The 12,072-nt window shown below is 36.4% G+C and overlaps 1 protein-coding gene across 3 annotated transcripts in view; it reads right to left on the bottom strand.

Annotated features, from left to right (window-relative positions):
- The window catches only part of LOC105493505 (lysophospholipase like 1), a 43,448-nt gene extending 32,090 nt beyond the window's left edge, over positions 1–11,358 (bottom strand). Inside the window, exons 1-2 of one of the 3 annotated variants that reach the window (XM_011761174.2) lie at positions 11,205–11,358; positions 5,597–5,696 (exon numbers count right to left, since the gene is read on the bottom strand). In XM_011761174.2, coding sequence (XP_011759476.1) covers positions 5,597–5,696; positions 11,205–11,295 — 191 coding nt within the window. In that variant the 5' untranslated portion in view covers positions 11,296–11,358. Of the gene's footprint in view, positions 1–5,596; positions 5,697–10,092; positions 10,325–10,860 lie in introns of those variants that run through there. The other 2 variants (XM_011761175.3, XM_011761176.3) reach the window with 2 other exon arrangements.
- Between the last annotated feature and the right edge of the window lie 714 nt (positions 11,359–12,072).

Below are 12,072 nucleotides of genomic sequence, written 5' to 3'. Positions count from 1 at the left end.
TAAAATTCTTTACCAAAGTATTAGCAAAACGAATTTAGATACATATAAAAAGGATAATACATTACAAAAGGGTTTATCTCAGGAATGTAAGGTTGGTTTAAGACTTGGAAATCCATTAATGTAATTCATTGTGTTAACAAAATGAAAGATAAAAACCATGACTACTTCAAAGGACACAGAAAAGCATTTGATAAATTCACAAAGAAACCTCTCAGCTAATTAGGCAAAGAAATGTCCTTGATATTAAAAAAAAAGGCATATATACAAAAAAAACCCTAGGACTAACATCATACTTAACGGTGAAATACTGAACACTTCCCCTCTAAGATTACACAGGAAGGAAGTACTCATTTCTATTTAACATGGTACTGGAAGTTCAAACAAGTTCAAAAAAGCAAGACAATGAAATAAAATGCATATACAAAATTCATAAGGAATATACTAAATAAGTACTAGAAATAAGTGAATTTAGAAAGATAGCAGGACACAGGACAAAATAAAAATAAATTTATTTCTCTGTACTAGCAACAATTTAAAAATTAAATTTTTTAAAATTCCATTTACAATAACATGAGGAAACAAAATACTTGTAAACAAATTTAGCAAAAGACTGCTACACTAAAAACTCCAAATCACTTCTGAGAGAAATTAATAAAGACCTAAATAAATGGTGAGACATACCATGTGTATGTATTAGAAGGCATCTATTTTCTCTAAATCAAACTAGGTTCCATGCAATTTCAATCAAAATCCAAACAGGTGTTTTGTAAAACTGAAGAGCAGGTTCTAAAATTTACACGTAAATGCAAGTAACATAGAATGGGCAAAAGTTACACCACTTGGTTTCAAAATTTTCTATACAGCTGTGATAATTAAAACAATTTTATACTACTATAAGATTAGACCAACAGACCAATGGAATAGAGTCTAGATAAGAATTCAAATTATGCTCACAAAAAGACTTGTAACAAGAATATTTATGGTAGCATTATTCATTAGCTCTCCAAACGTGCAACAACAGTAAAATAAATAAACAAATTGTGGTATATTTATACAATACCTACTTAGAAGTTTTAAAATTGAACTATTGATACACACATCACACATATAGATGAACCCCAAAAATACCAAGTTGAATAAAAGAAGCCAGACACAAGATTACATTAAATCATTTCACTAAATGACTCAATTTAACTGAAATTCAAGAACAAGCCAAACTATATTATAATAGATATCCAAACAATAATACATGAGACGGGAATTGACTTGAAAGAAGCACGAGGAAACTTTCTGCAGTGATGAGAATCTTCTCCAACTTAATTGAGGTAAACAGGTGCATAAAGTTACCAAAATTCTCTGTACTATAATTTATCAAAATTAACTATGCACATACAATTTTTGTATTTTACTGTAATTTTAAAGAAACATGTTAGAACTTATGTCCACAAGATGTCATTAAGAATGTGAAAATGCAAACCACAAAGAGAAGGTATTTGTATTCATATATCCAACAAGAATAATAAACTGTAGCCAAAAAACTATAGAGCTCCAACAAATCAATAGAAAAAGATGACCAAATAAAAAGAATGGGCAAATAATCTGAGTGGGTATTTCTTTTGAGGATATTTAAATGCTCAATAAGCATATGAAACAGTGTGGAACATCATTAGCATTAAAGAAATATTAATTAAAAGCACAATAAGATACCATTACACATCTACTGGTTTGGCTAAAATTAAAAAGACAATGGAAAGTGTTCAGGAGGATGTGAGATAAATGGGAATATTGAATACTGCTGGCGAGGCTGTCAACTGTTACAGCCTCTCTGGAAATAGGTTTGGCATTGTGTACCAAAGTTAATAAAGCTTAACCTGCTTTTATACGTTTCATTTTCACTCATTTCTATAAATACTGGCTTGGGTAAAGCCACATAATAGTAAGCATCATTTCCATGTAACGGGAGACTAGATACATTCTAGGACAAAACTGGCCAACTAACAGGCAGGTAAACCCTGAATATCATTTACATGCCATCAATTGAATGATTTTACAAGCCAAGTAATATCTTTAGTATACCCTATAGGAATAACATAATCCATGAAATATCTGTAGTAGAGAAAAACTTATGGGTTTACAAGTGGTAAAAGAAAAAAAACAGGAGAGAGAATAAATACCAGAAATGTGGACAATATTGGAAAGATGTAGCAAAATATTAAAGCATGAAATCTTGATAAATTTTTGAGAAGGTTGTTAAAATTCATTTTTATCCTGAACCAATCACATTAAAAAGAGTGAGAGTTAAGGAAGGCACGTATCTATCACATGCCTCCTTTAGATGTCACCGGAAAGGTAGCAAGCAAGGTAGATGACACCAGAGTCTCTCTTATTAGCAGCACAAGAAACACTGCCATAATAGATGGAAGGTAGCAACTATCCTTACAACCCCAAATGAAGCCATATTATGCTACAAAAGCAAGGACAATAAATCTATGCCCAAACTGCTTGCCTAAACAGGGTCATGTGTTAGGAACATCAATCAGAAGTCTTAAAACAGCAAAGTACACCATGAATGCCAGAGCATTCTAATAAAATACTATCAAACAGCATTCTGAAGTGTGGAAACCAATTAAAAGCTGTAGACTTAGTGACAACACAGCGCTCCTCAATTTGAGACTCATTAGTTAAAAGTGGCCCACAATCTTGTGCTCACTCAATTAATCTATTACTGGGTCATGCCCTAGGACAAGTAACTGCAACCCCTTATGAACAACAATTCTTGGATTATTTACCACAACAAAATATGCTTTTTAAAACCTCACATAGGCATAAACTATTATACAATTAAAATATTAGTATTATATATAAATACCTGCAATTACTCATTCTTATTACACTATTTTAAATTATAACAAGCAAATATTATAAGACATTTATTTGATATTCACTAAACATCTATTTGTCAGGTTCTATGCTAAGTGCTTAGAGATACTGTATCCTTTAGTGTCTGTAGGAATACAGAAGTATCATATAAACTGCTCTAGAAAATTAGTCTAGCACAAGGTAGGAAAAAATCAGCCAATTGTAATATACTAAGTATGATATTCTCTCTCTTAACTGACCTCCACTGAACTGCCTTACAGTATTAACCAAACCCATGTGTTCCTATAGCTAATGCTCATGGAAGACCAAATGGTCCAGATCAAGAGGCTTCATTCTTGTATACCCTCACACTTTCACTCCCACAAATTGAGCCTTATGCTTTTTATGCTTACCAAGAGTCAACTATGTTTGTTCTCAAATTTGTTTATGCCAGCTTCATTTTCTATTGCAATTAAATAATTTAATATTTAAAGTAATGTGTTGGAAATCTTCTATGTTTCGCTACTAATAACTGAAAACTTGAGCAAACCAATAAGTATTGTATGCATAAGTAAAAATGATGACTTAATCTAGAACAGTGGCTCCAAATATATTGTATACAGGAACTCCTCTTTAAGGTCTAAAATTAAGCTGTAGAAAACGGAAGCCCCAACCACATAAGGTTATGAAGCACGTAAATGTAGCCAATGCAACTTGAGGAACTTAATTTTTACTATTATTTAACTTAAGTGTAATTAGCCAGCATCAGAAGTAAGATATGTAGTACATGTAAAACACATGCCAAAATTTGAAAATTTAGTGTGAAAATATAAAATATCACTTTAACAATTTTATACCAATTACATGTTGAATATTTTGAATATACTGGGTTAAATAAAATATATTATTAAAATTTTACATATTTCTTCCTTTTTATAATGTGGTATCAAGAAAATTTTAATTTATTTGTAGCTCATATTACACTTCTGTTGGTGAATACGGTCTACAATGTTTGATGATCTGTCCAAATAGCTATTGATTATAAAACTGTATCACAAAGTTACTATGAAGCTGGCTAGTCCAGTGATTTCATATTTTACTAAATCACAACAGCAACCACAAATAATGCTTAGTGCACACGGAGATTTCTGGATTTTCTGAAATATCTCTGGCCTAAAGTTTGAGAAATACTGTCTAGAATTCCTATCACAATTGGTAATGACATGAAATTCTTAAGATAAAAAACATTAATTCCTAGAATAAGGTTTTCAATGGTCTTATGATTAATCAGACAATTGTATTTATATTTAGGCAGAAATGAACTTCTTTCCTCCCTGCAGAAATACCACTATGTTTCTTCCTTCCAACTCAACTACCCTAAAAATCAGTAACAACAAGCTCTTTTGACATTTTCAAAGACATGCGATTTAGAGCACAGAAATAACCACTGGTGATTGGGTCTTTCAACTACACTACCAAACTTTTGAATTCTACTAAAATTACATTTAAATAATAACTCCTTTGAGTCTTCAGTCTTACCTTATCATTTTGTTCTACCTTTTTCAATTCTATCAATTAAAGTAAGTAAATTCTTATTAGTACATATAAAAATGTCCTTGAAGTTCTGGTTTTATTTCTCTTTAATGCTAAGTTAACGGAAATATAAAGCAAGGCATTTGCATAGTATGCCTGATAAGAAAAAATCAAGAACAGGCTGGGCGCAGTGGCTCATGCCTGTTATACCAGCACTTTTTGGGAGGCCGAGGTGAGTGGATCACCTCAGGTCAAGAGTTCCAGACCAGCCTAGCCAACGTGGCAAAACCTTGTCTTTAAAATTAGCTGGGCGTGGTGTCACACGCCTGTATTCTCAGCTACTCAGGAGGCTGAGGCAGGAGAAACCTTTGAATTCGGGAGGCAAAGGCTGCAGTGGGCCAAGACTGTACCACTGCACTCCAGCCTGGGCAACAGAGCGAGACTCTGTCTCAGAAAAAAAAAAAGAAAAAAAAAATCAAGAACAGATTATGAGAAATCAGATTGGGGTGTAGCTCCACACATCATTTCACTTAACCAAAAAAAATCCCAATACTTGATTTACAGCATGTGTTCCGAATAAAAGACTATGCAGATGTTAATTTAATGTTTACAAAGAGCGGTTTGACCTCAAAACTATAGCAGTTTTATTACTGTGAATTTTGTTGCACACACCTACAGGTTACATAACCTAAATATTTATTAAGTAGTCAATTCCATCTTCCTATTCTGGTTTACTGATTAAAAAAGCATAACATTGTTTCTTAATAATCCTTTTAAATGTGGAAAGAATGCCATAAAACCCTTTTCCAGAGATTATGAACTCTGGCTTAACTAAATTATTAGAAAGATTATACTTGTTGGAGTTATTAAGTTTCCTTTTGGGGTGAATGTAGGGAAGAAGAAAGTATTAAAGTTGAGAAATCTGCAGGGCAAGAGGAAGCAGAGTTACATAAGCCATGCTTGGGACACAGTTTAAATTCAGAGCTTTAGGGAATGCTTTACAGAGAGGGAATAAATTACTCACCTGACAAAACTTGGTCCAACAGTGTCACTGCAATAAAGGATACATTCTGGGGACAAAGTACTCTAATTTAAAGTATCTTAAATACAAAATCAAGCTTAAAGAACTCCTAGCTGGCACATCTCTTTACATATATTTTATGCCACAGAGTTATATTGACAAGTGAGATAAATTACTACATACCTGGGAGGAGCTGTTGGATAAATAATTTTTATGTGTTGGAATGTTAAATCTTGATTTAAAACCTGCTTGATCCACATTCTTAATCTTTGTCCAGAATCACCTGATGAATCACAAAATCAAGATTAAAATAAATATTTTAGTAATACAATGCATTTCAAAGAAGTCTAAAACTTTTATGTCACACAGAGGATGGAATAAGGGATTTAAAAAACCTACATACATAATAATAACTGAATAGAAACTGACTTATTACTATGAATTAACTAACCAGGTCTCAGTAACTAGCATTAATTTTGATTATTTTACTCCTGGCTTCACCATTGATTACTCTGAAGATCTTGTTTAAGCTTAAGTTTTAAGTTTCCTAATTGTTTAGTGGGTACTACAGGAATAAATAAATTGATTTTTCTAAAAAAAGAATTATTTCTGTATTTATATGTGATTTTTAAGTCATTTATCTTATTCTTAATAGTAATAAATTCCTAAAGTGATTGTTAAGCTTCTGTAGTTAGAAGAACCTAATATAATTTTCTTGGTTTAAAAAAAGTCCAAAAGGTATACTCAATGTAATTTTAACTTGAAGAAATCATAATTTAATTTTGACAACATGTTTGCATGATCCAAAAGAATGATTATCTACTCCAAAGCTGATAAGCAATAAAAAATCATACAAATATTAATATATATATATTTACACAAAAAATGGAAGGAAATAGAAGTCCATCTTATGGAGTCCTGAGGAGGAAATTAAGAGGTCACAACTTTAATTTTTTCATCAATTAACTCATTAAGGTGTCAGTTCAAAAACTGTCTATTGAATCCCTATTAATGTGTCAAACACTGTGTTCACCGCTAGAGAGGCAATGATGGCGGGGTAACGGAGTAATAGAGTCCATATTCTTATGGAGTCTGTAGCATATTGCGAAAAACAGAAATTAGTCAAAAAATCACACAAATAAATGTGAAAGGCAAATGTAATTGCTTCAAAGATGAGACACTTGCTGCTGCAAGGATTTATTATATTCAGAATTGACTGGCTTATTGAGTTCAAGGATAAATGCACTAGCCTATAAACTATGCAAGACGAAGTTTATTACGTATTTTATCTGAGTTATTTGTTCACATAGTGCCTAGAACAGGACTGACAAAAATTGGGTATCCAAAGATAGTTGCTGAATGATTTGAACTAAAGTCTACAGGACGGTGAGAAGTGCAGGGCAGAAGCAAAAAGTATCCCAGGCCAAGGAAAGGGCAGGTGCCAATATTCTGGACAAGAGGGAGCAGTAAGACACGTAAGAACTGAAAAGCAGAGAATGAAAAGAAGAGCAGTGTCTATAAAATGAGACCAGAGAAACTGTAGGAACCTGACAAATCTGTTCATGGAGAAGCCATGAATATTTCTGACAGAAAGGTTGGCATGATTCTAAAGGATCAATCTGAAAATGTGTCAAGACAGAATTGAAAGAGAGCAAAAGTAGATGTACAGAGATCAGTTAGGAAACTATTGTTCATGCTTAGACTAGGGTGATGATATAGATAGAAACAGATATTAAAGAAATTTAGGTGGTAAAATTAATAGAGATTGGCAATGGATTTGTTATGAAGGGTCAATAGTGAAAGATTTCATGGATGACTAACAGGCTTTTGACCAGAGTAACTGGGTGAACAATAATACTAGACACCTGCCTAGGCAGGAAACATAAGCAACAGGCATACACAGGTTGAGTGTGAGGTGCCTCTTTGTAATGCATACAAGGTCTAATACCATGGGTTGATTGAGCAACTATGGACAGGTAGAGGGGAGGACAAAATCCAACCTAGGGTCCTTAAGGAGGATAAGCTAACAATGAGTTTCACATTATTAAAAAGTCCTTTCTTAAAGAGAAGGGAAAAATATGGGGAAGAGACCTTACATGGCCCACAAAAGCTAAAATGCTTACCTGACTTTTTTTTGAGACGGAGTCTCGCTCTGTCGCCCAGGCTGGAGTGCAATGGCCGGATCTCAGCTCACTGCAAGCTCTGCCTCCCGGGTTTTTACGCCATTCTCCTGCCTCAGCCTCCCGAGTAGCCGGGACTACAGGCGCCCGCCACCTCGCCCGGCTAGTTTTTTGTATTTTTTAGTAGAGACGGGGTTTCACCGTGTTAGCCAGGATGGTCTCGAACTCCTGACCTCGTGATCCGCCCGTCTCGGCCTCCCAAAGTGCTGGGATTACAGGCTTGAGCCACCGCGCCCGGCCGCTTACCTGACTTTTTACTGAAAGTTTGCCAACTATACTACCTGCCCTATACTACCTGGATGCCAGTACCCTCCTGGATATCCCTTCCTATTCTTCTCACTCCAGGCACACTAGCCTTACTGCTGTTCCTTGAACATGTCAAGGAACCTACCCTGGGACCTCCAACTTGGCTTTTCCTTTGTCTAAACAGTCTAACCCAATATCTACATTATTCTCATCACCTAAGTCTAGCTGTAAAGTTTCATCTTCTGTCATCTTTGCAGTGAGGCATTTCCTGACTACTTTATTTAACATTGTAACACTGTTCCAACTCCTTATCTAAGGAAGCATTCCCTTATCCTGCTTTCTTTGCTTCCATAAAACTGACTACCTTCTACTATAGTATTTATTTATTTCATTAGAACATAAGCTCCATGAGAGCAGTGATTTGTTTTGTTCATTGCTATATGATCAGAGCACAGAACAGTGCCTTACTCATGGAGGCTGTGATATATTTCTTGAATGAATGGATTCATGAATGAATGTATCAGACAGTTAGATAAACTTGTCTAGAGCTCAAAAATAGAATCTATGAATCTCCATAGAAATTCAAACATTCTGTTGTTACCTATACACCGGCGACACAAATGGGTATCTCTAGGAGACTTCTGTGATTAGCCTAGGGAGAAAAATGTAGAGTGAAAAGACCTTGAACCAAATTTAGAGAAACCCCATTATTAATGGCCAGGTAGAGGAGGATGAGTCTGCAAAAGAAACCAGAAGGAGCAAATCAAGATAGAAAAAGAACCAGGAGAGTTTTTTGAGAAGAAAGCTGAATGTGGATGACAGTTCACATAAGAGGAAGACTGAAAATGTCCATTACATTGAGCGACACAGAGCTTGAGCTTACTGGTGACTTTACCAAGAAGCTACTTAGTCAACTTGCTGAGCCTTACTACACAAGAAGAAAGCCATAAACAAGACACATGGTTTGGGCTTTGTGGACCTAATAGGTTAGTGTGGAATACAGACATTACGTTACATAATTACAAGTATGATGACTACTACTGAAAGAAGAACCAGTGTCCTATGGGAGCAAATAAGAGTGAATTAATCTGATCTGAGAGACTGAACAAAACTAATTAACCTATCATTTATTTTTATCATCTTAAAAGAAGTCCGTCTTTAGTACTTTATTAATAGAAAAGGCTCAAATTAAGTTGGCTATATATAATTTACACTCCCATATGTTCTTCTATGGCTGCTATCTCCTGGAAGAAAATCTCAAGCTTTTAAGGTTTTTTATTTGAAAAAACAAAATATGTCTTTAATAACATTTTTTCAGCCTTGAAGAGTAAGAATGAAGCTGCAAAACAACATCTATGCATTCACAATGTCCACTTTTTAAAAAGCTAGTACCTTATTCCATAGTACAACTGTTAAAACTGGTTAACAGTATGGTAAAACTGAGTGTGATTAAACTGTTAGAATTGCTTTGCCCATATTCTAATTAAGCAGAAACCAAACATCTCCTATAACATAACCGCATATATTAAAGTTTAATGTAAAATCACTAGCTGCTAAAGAGCTACTGGATGATAAAGACCTACTCCCAATAAGGTTTTATTTACTTCAATGGATATTTAAACATATAGGAATCACATTATACTCGCATACTTGGCAGAATTCTTTGCATAAATTCTTGGTTCAAAGTGCAAAGGAAAAAATACATACATACATGACTCTGAATTTTAGAGACATATCATTACAGGTTATAAAAATGTAATCTGAAATTTTAAAAAAAGGATAGTTACTTTTAGCAAAGAGGTCCAGGGGAAAAAAGAACATAGTCTAGGAGTTCTTCCTAAATATAATGAGAATTGATTATGAGAAAGGGTACAGTGTTGGGGAATTTCAGGGTACTTATAAATGAACACTCTTGGAGCCCTAAATAGTATCACCAGTCTCCTAGTTATTAAGTACCGCTGTCACCTTAAACACTTCACCTTCTAAATGTATGCCAAGTCTTTTCCTTTAAACACTATTGGCCCTCTTCTTCCCTATCTCCAAAACAATACATCCTAGTTCAAGCTTTTTCACCTTACCCCACCAAAGCCCTGAGTTTGAGGTCGGAGAGCTTTGGGTTCTAATCCCAAATCCGCCACCACTCACAGTAACAGCTAAGAGACCTTGGCCAAGCTGCTGAACCTGTCTGGCCTCATTTTCAAAATAAAGAGAATACGTCCCACAATTGCCCTTTTCCAGGTCTCTGCCCAGTACCTTTCCAATTCCCTTCCAATCACAGTCCCTTTTAAGCCTATCCGTCTCGGCTCAAAGACCACTTTCTTCGAAAAGTCTGACAAGCTTTTCATCTTCCAAATGCCTTAATAATGCCTAACCACATTTTTTTCTCTTACAATTCACTTGGCAGGAAACCACGCACCGTCTTGTGATCTTCCATGCACTGCTGACTCAAACTAATTGGATTGTTTTTGTTTTTAACTTTAGGTAGGCCCCCTGAGGACACCGGCTGCATCTCATTTCTTTAAAAAACATTTCCTGAGAGCTTACCCTGGGCCAAGCACTGGGGGTGCAAAGATTGAGGGCCCTTACTCTCAATCAAGGGTACTCCCTTACAAGGGCCCTTACTCTCACAATCCAGTGAAGACTGACAAAAGTGATTACAGATGAATGTTAAGAAACGATACAGCATTAAGTACACGTTACTAAGGGTAAGCAGTGGAAGATAACCTGCCCCTGGGGCTCCTGCCCCTGTAGTCTATCTTGGAAGTTTAATGACACAGGCGGGAAAAGGGAAGGAAGGAGAGAGAAGCAGGAAAAAGGAAAGGGAGAGAAAACACTCCAACCATGGCACAGTGGGTTACAGAAAAGAGATACTCTGTAAACAGTATCTAAGATTAACTGTGAATCTCAATTGTCTACATTAGTATGGGAGCCTGGAGAAAGCAATGGGCAATTACGACTGAAAAATTTCTAGTAGCTGATCATGAAAAACACTAAATAATTTCCCTCTAGCAGAAGACTTACCTTACTAACTCGCTCTGTTTAAACCTGGGGCGAGGAATGGGGAGGTGGTAAAGGTTGCACTGGAGAGAATGTTGTGTGGATGGAGAGCCGGCTGAGCGGCGGGACACAAGGCCCCAAAGCGAGGGTGGTGGGCCAGTGACCGCCCGATAGAAAGAGGAAGATTAAGGAGAGCTGCTGGGGGCAGGTGGCGCTGCCCGTGCATCCACAGTAGGGGCTGGCGACGGGGGAGCCACCCACTGGGCCCTATTTGGGCCCGGCGACACCTCCGCTTGGGCAATACTGGGGTAACCGAGGGGAAGTTGTTTCCCGAGCTGTAGAAAACCAGGACGTAAAATTGAATCCACCTGAGCCATGTAGGAAGATCAGAGAGGCGCTATGCCTCCCAGTCGGCGACACGATACAGCGCTGCAGAACTGACCCCGACGCAGCCGCCATAGCTGATACCACTGCCAGTCATGCGGCTCCGCCCCAGCGTTGCAGCGCGGGGCCGCGCACGCAAATACGCAGGCACGGGCGGGGGCACGCCCGAGAGTGCGCATGCGCACTGCGGCTGGCCCGCTCTCCGAGGAGCTTTCGATACTTTGGGGTCAAGTTTGAGGCAGTTGTAAGTGTACTAAGTTTAGTTTTGCTAATAATGGTATTCTACGTGTGTCAGCCTCGTATGGACTTCTGTAATGACTAATGGATATGTTTATGCCCTGAGCATTTGCTCTAGGACTTTTAAATGAAATCCCCAAACTCAAGATTACCTTATTTGGAGAAATTATTAGTGTTATTATGTTTAAAATGTAATAGATAGAGCGATATTTTACCTTTCACTTTGGGACTCTCACAGGATGTTTGCAGCTTTTGATACACACGGTAAGGGAAGCGTATAATAATAACTTCGTGTGTCTTATTTTTAATAAATAGTTTACAAAGCAAATCTGATGAGATTCTACCTTATATGCCCATTAGAATGGCTCTGTTTTTTTGATTTAAAAAAACAGAAAATAAGTATTGGTGAAGATGTGTAGAAATTAGAAACCTTGTGCATAACTGATGGGAATGTAAAATGATGTTGCAGCAATAGAAATAATTTGGTGGTTCCTCAACAAGTTAAACATTGACTTAACATACGATCCAGCAGTTGCACTCCTAGGTTTATGCCCAAAAGAGATGAAAGCAGGAACTCAAACAAATACTTGTACTTCAGTGTTCTATAGCAGCATT

The sequence above is a fragment of the Macaca nemestrina genome, chromosome 1 (genome assembly GCF_043159975.1).
Source record: "Macaca nemestrina isolate mMacNem1 chromosome 1, mMacNem.hap1, whole genome shotgun sequence".
NCBI lineage: Eukaryota > Metazoa > Chordata > Mammalia > Primates > Cercopithecidae > Macaca > Macaca nemestrina.
This window is presented reverse-complemented; position numbering and strand designations above follow the sequence as displayed.